Source organism: Telopea speciosissima, chromosome 7, assembly GCF_018873765.1.
Source record: "Telopea speciosissima isolate NSW1024214 ecotype Mountain lineage chromosome 7, Tspe_v1, whole genome shotgun sequence".
Classification (NCBI taxonomy): Eukaryota; Viridiplantae; Streptophyta; class Magnoliopsida; order Proteales; family Proteaceae; genus Telopea; species Telopea speciosissima.
The window spans coordinates 6079676-6094777 of record NC_057922.1 but is presented as its reverse complement, the minus strand read 5'-3'; the positions used below and the strand labels follow the sequence as shown (position 1 = coordinate 6094777).

Sequence of the window (15102 nt, the reverse complement as noted above, 5' to 3'; positions counted from 1 at the left end):
TTTTTCTTTCTTGCACCTCTAATACTGATTTTTCATGTACCACTTGATGGAATTTTTTTTGGAAACTCAAATTGCATCCTAAATTTAAAATGTTTTTTTGGCGTATATTACATGCAGGGATTCCAGTTAAGGATATTGTTTCAAAATGGACTCTGGTCAACCCCACTTGTGCTCTCTATGGCACTTATAATGAGACCCTCTGGCATATCTTCGTCTCTTGTGATTGGGTTAAACATATCTGGGCAGCTGGTCCTTTGGGTCTGAGGACAGAATTCCTTTCATTTCCATCTCTGAGACATTTCTGCGTTTCTACCCTCTTAAGCCGCTAGCTTGATAAGCCTACTCTTATTTGGTTTTTTTCTGTTTTTATTATTACTTGCTATTTCATTTGGGATAGTAGAAACGATTGTCTGTTTAATCTATTAAGCCCAATCCTCTCATTGTTTTGAGAAGGGTTGAACAATGGTTGTTGGATCTTAATATCCCCCCCCCCCCTTTTGTTTAACTTGGATGTCAATATTTCTACTAACGAGGCTATGTCTACTTTGCTAAGCTTGATTTACCTATTCTAGATTTTCCTGTTTTGTTATACGTAGAGTTTGATTCCAAACTTAGGATCTTCTGAATGGGCTTTTGGCATTTTGTTAGATGGCAAATTCATTTTGTTGACTACAGGTCTGATTAAAAACAATCATGAATTAGAACCAGAGTTACCTGGAATCATCAATGGTTTTGATTATGCCACTTTGAGAGGTTTGAAGCTGAAAGAAGTTTGGTGCTCCAACAAGGCGCTACCTGGACTTCTTCCAACTCCATCCCATTCTCCTTGGCCTTTTGAAGTTATAACATATTTTCTGCAGGATTGTGCCAAAGATGTTTCTTTTCGACCTTTGGAAAACGGTACTTTAAAAACATGGTTTAGATCTCTTGTACAGTATACTAGTCGTACTAAAGTCCCTTGTCTCTTCGAACACTTTACTAATTTGCCATTTTATAATATATTAATCGTTATTTTCATCAAAAAAAAATATGCAGAGTTTTATAATCTCACATGGTGTCAGAGCCAAGAAAATGGTGATCCGCATCTCTACGTGCAGTAAATCCAAACTCCTTGCCATTCATGGTTTCAAAAAATCCGAATCAGCACTAACTGATCCGGCCGATTTACACTGATTCCCACGGATTCTTGTCAATTTCCGGCCGATTCTTGTCAATCTCCGGCCTATTCTTATTAGTTTTGAAACCCTGCTGCCACTCTTCAACCCGCCACCACTCACTGACAGTTTGGACCCACTTCATCTCTTCAAAGCACCACCACCAGCCGCTGCCCCGACAGCAATCTGAGTTTTGCGCGGTTCTGTAGCCACAAGCCGCTGCCCCTGTTTGTTTCTCCGTAAGGCAAGCCCCATCTTCCCTGCCCAACCCCGCTACCTCCCGCATCGACCCCAGCCTCAACCTCCTTGTCGCAACCACCCTGCTTCCCTCTTTTCCCGCAACATCCTGCACTTCCTTCATCCGCTGCCCCCCTCCCTGCAACATCACAGCCCATGAACAAACCCCAGCCCTCCCTTGCAGATCCACTTCTCCGCCAGTCCTCTGCTTTCCTCGCCCCCGCAAATTCGCACTCCGGTCCTGTGAACCCAGTCGCATCTGCAAAACTCACTTTGTTCTGCTCTCCCCGGAGACCTGCATACTCCCATCCACACTGCGCACCAGCCTCTCCCCCCCCTGCAATTCACACCCCAGTCCTTCGACCCCAGCCCCACGACCTCAGCCGCGCTGTCCCAGCCGCCCTCCGCTACCGCAGCCCTGCTGCTCTCCAAATGCACCCACGATTCCATCTGCAACACATCCTCCCTCCGCGACCATGCCCCATGACCACAGCCCTGCTGCTACTCCACACCCCTGACACCAGCACAGCCACCAAGACCAGCTGTCCTCTCCAGCGTTTTTTGTCCCCAACACCTCGCCCCTGAAACCTCTCCCGCAACCGTCCTGAAGCCCCCCTCCCCAACCTCTCTTTAACTCCCGTAACACCCATGAACCTCCCTGCAAACACCCCTGTTGCCTTGTTTTTCCACTCCCTGCTTCAGCCTCCAGCCATGCTCCTGCCCGCATCCATTGCAGCACTGCTTCCGCTGTGCTCCCCTGTGTGTGCAAGAAATGTCCCTGAAAGCATCTCTGCTACCCCTGTCTGCAACCCCACCTCCCAAAAGCACTGATCCAGCCCCCGCCATCACCCTCATGCCTGACCTCCCCTCTGCCCCTGCAACCCGTCCCACCCTCACAGAACCCTCCCCTACAATCTCACGATCGGCCAAAGCTCCCTGTGCAGCCCAAGCCAAGAATGCAGAATCCCATCCCCTTGTACGCCGGCCCTGCAACTGAAAACCCATCTGAGAACCTCACACTGAACATCTGCACCTGAAAACCCCAATTCAATCCTCTTCGTTGTGTGAAAAACGAATACAGTCCAAGTTCAGTCTGACTTGAACCAGCCCACCCACTTGACACCCAAAAAGTCAAAAATCCACTTGGGTTAACCTCGTCAACCGTCTAAATTCACTTGAGTTCTCTGATCGGCCAGAACCACCTGAACCGAAAGGAATCCCCTGATCGGCCGGACCCTCTGAACCGGTCAGAATCCTCTAACCGGCTAGAACCACCTGATCGTTTTCGTCGAGGCAAACTCTTCTTGCCACAATCACATGTTCGTTTCAGCTATCAACTCCCGGATCCTTTTATCAAATCAAAGCTCACACATTTGTACGTTCTTGGTTTTTCCTATCCATATTTCAAATGGTTTTTACCGTATTGAATTTGAATAAAGGGTGCTAGTCGTAATATTGTATGAATATTTTGTTTCAATGTATTGATTTTTTTTATTTAGATATTACTGTATTACATGACATTCTTGTGTATTTATACCTATTTAATGTAATGAAATAAATATGAAGAGTTTTATAGTCTCACACCAATAAACAGGAATATTTGGTTGATTTACTTTATAATTTGTTAGAGAACTGAAATTAAAAGGAAGAGGACAGAAAGATGATCTGAGTCCAACGAGGTCGGGTTTGATCTGACGGGTCATGATTATTGGGCTGGGCTCTCATGGTTGTACGTATGGGTTGCAACCATTGGGCTCAACGTTGAACCAAGAGTTGCACCCTCCCCTTTGATCAGCCACCGATTCAATGGTCGAATCCTAAACACCCTTTGATCAGACATAGCCATTAAATGGCCACATTGCGTTTGATGCAAATGTACGCGCTCAGACGATCACCGTCCTTGCTCATAAGTGCACCGTACAATCATTTCCAAATATAACATGTGATAATAGCTCACAATCATAAATAAACCAAAGGAAACACTTCTCCATAACCGATGTGGGACTTTGACATATAGTTAATCTAGACCATGTCTTCTCTATTTAATGGTTGGGACACATTCATCATCTATCCACATGACAGAATAAATTTCTTGTTACGTTTGAAAAGGTAACAGACCCCTTGTGACAATAATACTCTTGCCTATTAACATCATAAAATAATAAAATAAATTAAGAGGAAACAAAAATATTGGGTTACAGATCTAACCATTACTGTTTGAACTTATGGTATAGAATTTTATCTCTTTAAATAATAAGGAATAAAAAAAGAACTTATGTCTAAGATTATATGAAAATGGTAATCGTGTGATATAATAGTCATCATCATCATGAGAGAGAGAGAGAGAGAGAGAGAGAGAGGTCCTCAAACATTACAAAACAAAGCAAGACTGAATTTCCATATTTCATCATAGGTTTCATAAAAATAAAAATGAAAAAAAATGAAAAAGTTTTGTAAAACGTTAGCTAAAAAATGAAATTACATACCATCTTATGTATCACTGTTCATATGAGGGGGTGATATATAAAAAATGAAATTACACACCCCAAAAATAAATATGTGTTCATCATAAGTGTATTACACAACAAAACAAGATTGAGATAATTAGTCTCCAGTGACTATGAGACAACCATGCATGAGTGCATTACAAAACAAGACTAAATTTCCACATTTCATCAAAGAATTCATAAACAATTAAGAAGAAGAAGAATTAAGATACTCCGTCTCAACCAATGAATGAAGTCAAAAAAACATTGAAAATAAGACATCAAAAGACTGACCTTCTTGGTTGTTTGAGAGATGATGATCCATAAGAGCAGTGAAGTTCTTGACACTGAGAGCTAGATTGGGGGTAAGGATAAGAAGTAATATGAAAAGGAAACTCAGGACATATATTTATTGGATGCAATAATTGAATACAGGGTGCTTTATGCTAAGGTCACTAATAGGTACATATTACTATATATAGGTCCATTTCATATTCTCAGACAATAAAAATAACTATTTTTATCATCTGAGCATGCGAAATCAACTTAGAATGTATTTAAAAAATGTATACCAAACGCTGTCTACAAATAAGTACCAATCATTTTATCAAAGAATTTGCAAACAAGAAGTGTATATAAGCTACTCCATCTCATTCCGTGCAATTGCAATCTCAATTAAAAATTGAAAAGAAGATCAGTTAAAAAGACTGACCTTTTTAATTGTTTGAACTAGAGATGATCAATAAGAACACGGAAGTAATTCGTGACACTGGGAGCTAGATTGAGTTGAGGATGATAGCAGTCAAGTATGCACGGAAGCAAAGCAGATCACAAGAGTGCAAAAATTGGTGGGGAAATGTGGAATTGGAAGATGTGGGTTTTATAAGCTATGATTAAAAAGTTGGGACCAATTGGATGAGAGAGACTGCTTTTCTTGAGTTACAAGGCCATGAACAGTACGTGATAATATAAATGATTTATCACATACACAAAAACTGTGAGAGAGAGAGAGAGAGAGAGACAAGCAGTTGTAGCTACTACTAGAGGAGAGGAGAGGAGAGGAGAGGAGAATTAAGAAGCTACTAGAACAATGGGGAAGCTTCATAACTTACATGAGCAGTGGGAAGTGACTCACTCGTTATGGCCAATGGATTTGATCGTATTATGTTGGACTGGTTTTTTTTGTCTTTTTTTGCCTAGTCTTTATATATATTCCCACGCTATCTGCTTGACCGTTTGGTTGTTTTTCTAAGTGTCATGATGTAGTCCTCTAAAGGAGTACGGCTGATGATGTCCCACCATTCATCTGACTCATAGGATTGGTATCTTTTTAATTAGTCAAGACTATAAAATAATCAATATTTAGAATACATTTGATTCTTGGGTATCCCTTTATATAGGCTCATCTATTAGCCAGGAAAGCTACTTCATTTGATGCAAATGATATTTAATTGTATAAACCAACCTTCCTTCCAAAAAATAAAATAAAAAATAAAAATAATAATTCCACTTATTCTTATCCCTTCCTGTTTTGTTAGTGTAGGCTTATTTTACCCCCCAAAAAAAAAAAAGTGTAGGCTTTTAAATTCCTACACTCATCCCTTTCAGTTTGAGAAGGGAATCAACTTATTCTACTTTTATGCACTTTTGCCAATTGAATATGATTGCATTTTAGACTCTTTTATATCCCCCCTTCCCCAAGAAACCCAAAGAATCATAGGATGGAGAAAGACGGAGACAGATAAGACAAGAAGGAAACTTGAAGTCACGGGTGGTTTCTCTTATCTTATAGGTCTTGTTTTTCGGTAACATGGTTTCGAGAGAGACAGAGAGGACAACATGGAAACTTTAAGTCAGGGTAGTTTCTCGGGTAAAGGAGACATACCTCTATATTGCACTCAATATTCCTTTTACCTCTTATCGTTCAATATTTCACGTATCATCCCCGATATACACCCCAAATGCGGATAAGTCTAATCCGTTAAATATCACCGTTAGATGCTAAAATTTTGATCTTTATCCTTTGCTCCATTTTCTTAAATTTAAAAAGACTTAATTACCCTCATTTATTTGTTATCCTAAATTAATTGAAAATGATTATTTTATCCTTGTTTTATTTTTATAAAGGAAAAGATCTAATTGCCTTCATTTATGTATTACCTTAACCTAATTTGAAAAGACTATTTTACCCTTAAATATTTGTTTTTAAAATCCCCAAAATACCCTCTTTCTTTCTTTTGATTAAGAAAGACATTTTAAAACTCGGATAAGGAATCGGTTAGAGATTATTTTGATTCCTACGTGTGTGTGGGCTCAGATGAAAGTCTTCGCACATACATCGTAGCAATCTCTATTTATTTATTTAAATGATAAAAAACACTTTACTAAATATACCCACAAAATCTTCTTTACATTTTCGATGTGGGACTATTCTCAAAGCCATTATATTGAAAAAACCTCCAACTGTTTTGGTGGTGGAAAGATGCCATGTGAGCAGCGATCGGATCCGACTCCTCTCCAGGGAGTGCTCAGGGGGTATCCAAGGGTTGGGCCGTGTCACACACATCTCGGTGCATGCATAGAAATGTGTGCAGTATAGCCCAACAACTGAATGCACCCTAGGCGTACTGGGCTCCTGGAGAGAAGCTCAATCCACAACGACCTAGGTGTGGGAGGTGGGAATAGTAGCGAGAGAACTGAGACGGATCTTGTTTTATTACGGTCAGCTCCAATTTTCACCTTCTCTTCAAATGAATTTGAGGTTTAGAGATAATTTTGAAACATTATTATTATTAGGAATAATTACTTGTACACCCCCTATACTAATGACCGTTTACTTAATATACCACAGGTTTCAAACAATTACTAAACACCTGAAACTTCAAATGAATTTGAGGTTTAGAGATAATTTTGAAACATTATTATTATTAAGAATAATTACTTGTACAATTGGTTTCAAACAATGAAACACCCTGAAACCAATTGATGAGACTGCTTTTCTTGAGTTACAAGGCCCTGAACAGTGATAATATAAATGATTTTGTCAGACAAACAAAAACAGTGAGGCAGTGAGAGAGACAAGCGGTAGTAGTAGTAGTACTACTACTACTAGACGAGAGGAGAGGAGAATTAAGAAGCTACTAGAACAATGGGGAAGCTTCATAACTTACATGAGCAGTGGGAAGTGACTCACTCACTACGGCCAATGGATTTATCGTACTATGTTGGACTCTTTTTTTTTTATGTCTTTTTTGTCTAATCTTTATATATATATTCCCACGCTATCTGCTTGACCCTTTGGTTGTTTTTCTAAGTGTCATGATGTAGTCCTCTAAAGGAGTATGGTTGAAGATGTCCCACCATTCATCTGACCCATAGGATTGGTATCTTTTTAATTGTATAAACCACCCTTCCTTCCCCAAACAAAAAAAAAAAATTAATAATTCCTCTTATTCTCATCGACCCCTTTCAGTTGAAGAAGGGTCGAATTGTACTTTTATGCTCTTTTGCCAATTGAAAATGATGTCATTTTAGGCTTTTTAATTATCCCCGTTCCCCAAGAAACCCAAAGAATCAAAGGATTGAGAGAGAGAAAAAAAGAGGGGACAACGCGGAAACTTTAAGTCAGGGTGGTTTCAAGTCAAGTCAAGTCAAGTCTCCCTTTCAGTTATTAAACCTCTTTCTTTCTTTTGATTAACAAGATTTTAAAACTTGGACAAGGAATCGATCCATGAATTGGAAATCTAAATATTTTATGGTGGAAATCGAATTAGTACAGGAATCATAAATTGGCTCATAAATCGATTCGATTCAGGATGGATTATGTAGAGAATGACTAACAATAGGTTGATTCGGATACGCTTCTAACTCAAAAAGCAAGAATTAGGAGCGGTGGAAATCGGGATCGATGTCTCCCAATTCTGATCTGAATTAATCGATTCATCAATCCGTTTCCCAATTATTAAAACCATGGTTTTGAAAGCTTTCTTTTCACCGTTTAAGTTGGCCCACTCAGGATTACTAAGCCAAAAATTCTTACCAAAACTAGCTCCAATAGTAAACTCAATGCGAGGCTTAAATCAAAATTCTAAAAATTGGAAACGGGAAGGATCTATTCAAATCGGATCGGCTAACCTCGATTTTCATAAATTTTGGATCCACATTAGAATGGATTTGTGGGTGTAGGCACCTCATCTAATAATTCTGGAGCAAGTTAAGTGATGATGATTAAGGAGATCTTTAATACTTTGGATGACAAACATGGCCTTGGATGTGGGTAATATCCTAGCCTATAATAAGAAACCCCTTACAAGTTTAAAGCGGTTTAGAAATACTCTCAGAGAGAGAGAGAGAGAGAGAGAGAGTCTCCCCTGTTCTACAAGTCATCGCAATTGTGCAAACTTGAATTCCCCCAAATCTAAGCCTATCCTACTCCAACATCCCTACACTCTTCACGGATTTTGAAGTTAGGTTATTCTTCTTACCTTTCTCTTTACTTCATTCACCGAATAGTAAGGAATTCTCCAAACACTAAAGGTACGTCATCGTTGCTAGTTGCAACATGAATTGGAGCATGTCTCCTTAGACTTTGATGGGATTTTTTATATATTAAGTTAGGGAAGCAGTTTTCTGTATGGGAGTGTGGCCTACGCCAGCACTCCCATGTGTCTATCTCTCTCCTCCTTAAAACAAAAGGGTAGAGGCATCTTTTCACATGGGGAAGAGAGAGATGGACTCTTGGGAGTGCTGGCGTAGGCCACACTCCCAGACAGAGAACTTTTTCTCATTAAGTTAATAGGTTTTATTATCTTTCATCTATTTAAAATTTGGAATTTTTCTTTATATATTTTTTTAAAAAAAATTCCATGTTCTCTAGAGATTTGTATTTTATGTTCTTGAGCAAGCATCTCAATAGAAGATCCAAGAGTAGCTCGAATGACAAATGGCATGAAGTTGAGGAGCCCATTGACTCGAGTTTCACTTCAGTATGGTCAATGCCATGACGAGTTGAAGATCAAGTTTCAAAATACCTTCATGAAAATCAAGACTTAGGAATCAGTTTTCAATCCAGTAAATGCTTTATTTCGTAAGTGTTGTAATAGAGTTCAATATCCCTAATTAAGTAACAAAGAACCTAAAAGAACAGACTCCCAAACGTAGGAGGTTCAATTTTGTGACTTGCTCTGCTCTATTCGGACACAAAATAATTATGTCACGGACATCCACGCTTGAGTACGCATCTTCACTTCTGGACAGACCTCTGCACCCTTGCGGCCTTGCCCAAATGTCTGAACCAAAAGAAAACTTTTTGAGTGGTTTCTAGGACCTTTGTATACGGACGTCCACATGACAGCTCAAATGTCCCTTCGAGATTTGACATCTATTCCCTTCGACTTCATATGTTGAGATGTTGGGAGTTGTAGGTATATATAGTCGTACATCGGTTATCTAAGACCTTGGTTGTATCTTAATATACGATTGCAGAAAAGAGGTTAGAATGAGTGGTGGGCATTCACGTTTAGAGTTTTAATTGAAAGCACAGGAGAATACCCAGAAAAGAAAAGAAAGAAAAAAAATCAAAGTTGTTTCTGGGATGGAGTGGTTCTGTCCTGGTTAGATATTTCTCTAATCTGGGTCAAGCAGATTCTTAGTAGACCTAAGTTGTGGTGGATAGAGTAGATATTTCTCTACTGTGGGTCAAGTAGAAAACCTTTTGCCAATATAGTTTGGGAAGTGGACGAAATATTGGACTTTTTAATATCGCCTATGGTCTCGTCTTGGTTTTTCAAAATACCAAGAAACTCGACGAGATCTCGAACTATGGTGCTAACTTGTGGACATGGTTAACATATCCACAAAAGCTGAATGCCAATTAATAATAATCATATTAGGGAAGTAACTGATGACATGCCAATTAAAAAAAGTAGTTCAGATAAGTACATATAACACTGTAATACAACAAACAACAAGAAGTCCATACAACAGACTAAGAACTTAAAATCTGAAAGCAAAAATAACACATTGGAATACTAGAAAGCAAAAGACTTTGGCAGAGTGGCCTTGTAGCCAAGAGGAGGCCATGATTAGCGCCTCACTCTTCCTAGTCATATTCGATCAGCAATGTAGCTCAGAAGCGCATTGATGGGCTTACTGGTATCAACATCTATGTTGTCCTTCTGACTTTTAATCTTAATTCGGGCCAAGTAATCAGCAGCAATCCAAGCAAAGCTAAGCAATGCTGGTGTGTTGCCGTTGACTTCAGGGTCCTTCAATTCCTGGGCTTTCATCACCCACTCAGGGTGGTAAGTCACCCGGTACCAGGCTGATGCCTTCTGTTCATAGATGGCATTCTTCTCATCATCAGTGAGCTGCTGGAAATCCTCATTCATGTTCTCAAAAACACATCTGAACTCCTTCCTGAGTGCATTGTAGGCACCATTGAGCCTCTCTTTCTGCTCCCATTGATTCTTGCTCTTAGGCATGGACCATATATGTCCTGTCACCACCTCTTCCTCCCGGTTAACTCTGTACTGAGCCAGAAGAGCACTCAGATGCCCATCATACCTGCGCTTTTGATTCCAGGCATCCATGATGAAACCTGCAAAATCTGGAATCTCAAGATCTGGGTCAAAAGGAATGTCTTCAGGTGTCAGCTCTGAATTTGCTTCCTTTTCTTCATCGGGAGCATCTATGATTTGCCGATAGAGTGTTCCCAAGATCTTTTCGGACTTGTAGGACATGTTCTGATCCTTGCCCATGAAGTCTGGATAACTTTTCGGTTTTAGTGAGTGGGGCATGCTAACAAGCTTTCCAGTTTTTGGGAAGTCTACTGCTGTAGCTGCAAGCTTTGCAAGTTCGATGCATTTTGCATCCCTGGCTCCATCTTTACTCTGGTCTGCATGAACCACATAAGCACTGCAAATCTTACCTAGTTGTGCAGTCACCATGGACTCCATGAAAAAGTTAATTATGTCCTGTTACACAAAAACCCAACACAACCATGAGAGATTTTTTAAGTTGCAGTGCTATATTAGGTGTGTCAATGAATCAGTTCCACCATTGTGATCAGGTAAATTATTCCAGTTCCTGGTATCCCGTATGCGTCAGCCAATACTCAATCTTAACCCGACACATTTAAAAGATGCATATTAACGAGTTAAAACTCATACAATGAGCTTGAGCATAGCTCTACTCTGTGAAATCCCATGTGTTCCACAGGTCTGTCATAGGTGGGTCTAGGCAAAAGTTCGTCATCTATCTTCAAGAGTAACTAAAATTATATCAAGAAAAAATGCTTTTTTGAATCACAATCTTTTTCATTTTCATTCATTAAAACTTAGCAATATGTTATAGTGATCCAGTTAGATTTCTAATTGGATGTTAAGACAGTTGAAACTCTGCTAATGGTCATGCTAAAGGTGATAAAAGAAAAAAAAATCTGGCCTATATATAAAACAAAATTTTCTTTTTGTTGCCAATAAAAGGGGTTGAGGCAAAAAGAACTAAAGGGAGAAGGTAAAATTTAGTTATTTCAGAAGCAGTACTATGTCAAGAACTGTTGAAATACAGCAGCAATTATGCTGCATAGTATTTGAATTAATAGGTTCTGTGGATTGAATTGAACCCAATGGTGATTGAGCATCCCAAAACAACACATGATTAAAGCATGACAGACATAACAACAATACTTTACGAATAAAAATGGTCACTACCCAAGAAATTTCCAACAGTACACATGAATAATTGCTTTGGAAGTTTGTTGAGCCCATCTGGAAACTGTAACCCTATTCAGTCCTAATCCAGTTCTCTTCCATTATGCAAAAAACAAACAAACAAACAAAAACTGATTTACCGAAAGAGAATAGTATAATTGGCCCAAGACTTATTGTTTGAAGGTCAAGGAGAGGGGAGGTGGATGACGTTTGAACCTAAACCCCTAAAAAACGTCAAGAATATTTTAGTAAATTGCTGAGGCTTTTGATATTGCTCAATCCCAGTTAGAAGGGACAAAAATCTATCAACAAATAGCATGGGATCTTGCCTTCGCATAACATTTTGCATGAGCATCATAGTCTTTCTATTTATGGAATGTCTTATTCAACACTATGAAGTACAAATCCTAAGTCATAACATATTAATGCCTCTTTACCAAAAATTTAAATAGCATACTACTCCATGCAACCAAGTAAAATTATGAGTGTACCATCCAAATACCACTTTCGGAGGGTGCAATTGCAAACCAAGTCACAGACAGTTACACCAACAGAAATCAGGAAAAATTGTAACAGAGAAAATTTTTAAATCCAGAGTCCAGCATCCAGTACTCTATATAAGAAAACTCTAATGGTCCTATTAAAGAATTTAATGGACAGCTCTTACTGCAAATAGACCAATGAAATAATGTCCCTAGACATATAAAAACAAATATTTTACACAGAAATTTTCACATGTTAAATTTACACCACAATGGTAACAATAACACAGGCATAAGTTGACATTATTAAGGAAAGGCAGAAAGCTACCTGGTGCTTAACGGGGCGATGCAACTTTTTGACTTCCACAGAGTCATAGTCCATTGGCTGCCAGCTCTCCTTGCTTGGAGGTATGAGAGTTTTTTCCCAAGTCACAAAGTATTGGTCCCCATCCAGGTCACTTCCAGATGCCTCATTTGTATGTGGCCTTTCACCCTTTTGAGGGAAAACCAAGCAATCAACAAGGTGGTGCAAATCAGGCACATCTATGGCTTCCAGAATCCGAATATCTCCTGGATGAAGACAAGGATTTTTAGCTATGGCTACAATGCCCGTGATTACTTCTGCATTCTTCGTCGGAGAAAACTTGGATCCATGTTTTGAAAAACAATTTTGGGGTGATGGTGTTGAGACTTGGATAAAGCATTGTCCTTGCTCGAGGACCCCTAATTCATCGAAGCACCCCATCATTGATCGTCCTTTAGGAACAAAAATCCTAGCCTTCTCCAGAAGGCCTCCCATCTGGGATGCTCTTATGCAAGATAACATCCCTTTAAGATGAGGTTCTGTCTGAGGCTTGAAACCGGCACTCAGCAGAATTGCAGCGGTATTTCCTTGCTCACCACATGATGAGATAAGGACATCAAAAGCTACATCATTGTTCTCCAGAATCTGGTTCAGTTTAGAAATCATTGTATCTTGCATGCTTGAGAACATGTGATCTGGAACACCCAAGGCAGAAAGCAGAGTTACAATCTGCCTGTTTAGGAACCCTGGTTGGAACCGAGTCCATGATATGACCTCCAGGATTGTGTGCTTAGACTCAAATTTGTTCATGCTTGGACTTAGAAAAAGGAGGATCCCATCATCTTTTCTTGGCCAACAGGTGATTACTCCCTTGAAACCAGCATATCTGATCTGATAGGCAGAAGGAGGATTACCTGTGAGGTTCAATATCTCCGCAACTTCCGCTGCTAGTTGAGGACTTATTATGCCAATGCCATCAGAAAAGACATATCCATTCCTCTCTATATCTGGAAAAATTTTGACATTCTCTAGCGGAACATCAACTGTGGCATAGGTGGATGAGAAACACTGACCCATCCTAGCTGCACACTTCGCAACATTCCTATCGTTGAACTTCCCCATCCATTTGTGGATATCTTTCACCTTCACTTTTTTATCTTCAGCAAAAAACCAGGCAGAACAGTCTGTCAATTGACTGGCTGAATAGGCCAGAAAGGAATACCTCCAACCACACAAATAAAACCCTTCCTTCATAATGGTCTTTATCCTTTGATAAACGGTGGTTTTCGGCTTGTAGAACTTCGATGTGATGTCCCACACAATAGGAGCAATGCTATGGGTTAGAACACCAGAATTCAGCTGTTCAAATCCTTCATCCATGAAGGATACCCTTAAGAACCTATCAGCTTTTTCTTTGTATTTCCTGAGAACCCGGTTAGAACGTTCCACCTCAGGTGGAAGACAGTAAGCTTTGGTTGGAGTTATAACTAACCTCCTGACTTCAACATTACCATCGGATCTCCGAGAACTCATCAGAAGTTCAGGGTTCGTCAAACATTCTTGGACATCTTTCAGCCTCTTGCATGGGTTGAACACTGGATCCTTATAAGAGTACATCTTCATTAATGCTGTAACATTCACCTCCCTTGGCTGAATTCTTAGTAATTCAAAGAACTCATCCGACAACAGGTGTTGGTTGATGATACCTTTATGAATAACAGCATTCACCAAAAACATTATTTCAAAGCTAATCCCTTCCTTGTGCTGAACACAGAAGAAGTGATTCGATATATGCATCTCAAAATTGGGTTCATCTCGGATCTTTAGCCGCTGTCTAGGATGTTCCTCTACCCTCTGTTCTCTTAGATAATTCACGGCCTCCTCCAATTGCAATCCAAAGCATGCTGGGACCGAGATCCTGTAAGAACTGCATCTGCTGATCACTCCGCTAGGTGTAAAATCTGTAGTCCTGATCCAAGGATCCTCATCGTCCATCAAATCAAATGAAACTGTGTTATGGATGTCATCATCAGCAGTTCTATAGTAGAGATGAGGAGATGAATCAAGCTGCAGCAAAATTACTTTTGAATATGTGTCTTCTGTATATTGTCTGAAGTAATTGATGTTTCTCACCAAAAATTCCACATTCAAGTTGCAATTAATCACTGCATGGCTGCTTGTGCCTTCAAAGGAGAAAGGAGTACCCTTTGAAAATTGGATCATGCAGGTGGCATTAAAAGGATCAACAATGAAGTTAACTCCAGAAGTGGGTACTTTCCAGCCAACTAAGAATTCAGTTGGGCTAACGAGAGATCCGACCTCAACACAGGCAGGAATTGTGAACGGAAGTATTTTCCTCCTCCTCCTCTGATTAATGTGAAATGGGCTCTTGGGTCCCAAACTAACCTTCAGAGGGTGATGATTCAGAAAAAGATCAGAACGCCCAGCAGCATTGTGTGCTGCTGTTCTTGCTTCATGAGATGCAAAGTGCACGAAGGCGTGAGGTACCACCTTCTCATAGTCATCTTTTTTTTTAACTGCCTCCATGTCAGTGATGTTGAAGTCTGGGTTGGACCCCGGAGGTGTCCAAGATGTCTTCAGTCTGCACCTCAATACCTTTCCAATTTCTTTTTCCATGATCTCCGTGAGGTCTTGTGCTGTGACGTTTCTGTCAAATCCAGCAATGCAAACTTGAGGGACAACAGCATCCTTATCATTTTTCTCCAT

At 39.8% G+C, this 15102-nt stretch overlaps 3 protein-coding genes across 7 annotated transcripts in view; all 3 read right to left on the bottom strand.

Annotated features, from left to right (window-relative positions):
- LOC122667048 (RNA-dependent RNA polymerase 6-like) overlaps positions 1 to 4229 on the bottom strand; it is a 27237-nt gene extending 23008 nt beyond the window's left edge. For all 4 annotated transcript variants that reach the window (XR_006333750.1, XM_043863221.1, XM_043863218.1 and 1 more), the window contains exon 1: positions 4172 to 4229. Coding sequence is in view for 3 of the 4 variants with exons in the window: in XM_043863221.1 (XP_043719156.1) it covers positions 4172 to 4202 (31 nt within the window). In the remaining variant the exon portion in view is untranslated. The remainder of the gene's footprint in view (positions 1 to 4171) is intronic.
- Positions 1 to 15102, bottom strand: part of LOC122667049 (RNA-dependent RNA polymerase 6-like) — a 53195-nt gene that overhangs the window by 6560 nt on the left and 31533 nt on the right. The window contains exon 5 of the mRNA XM_043863222.1: positions 703 to 722. The gene's annotated coding sequence lies outside the window, so the exon portion shown is untranslated. The remainder of the gene's footprint in view (positions 1 to 702; positions 723 to 15102) is intronic.
- LOC122667050 (RNA-dependent RNA polymerase 6-like) overlaps positions 1 to 15102 on the bottom strand; it is a 21662-nt gene extending 6560 nt beyond the window's left edge. For both annotated transcript variants that reach the window (XM_043863223.1, XM_043863224.1), the window contains exons 1-2: positions 12400 to 15102; positions 9968 to 10851 (exon numbers count right to left, since the gene is read on the bottom strand). In XM_043863223.1, coding sequence (XP_043719158.1) covers positions 9982 to 10851; positions 12400 to 15102 — 3573 coding nt within the window. In that variant the 3' untranslated portion in view covers positions 9968 to 9981. The remainder of the gene's footprint in view (positions 1 to 9967; positions 10852 to 12399) is intronic.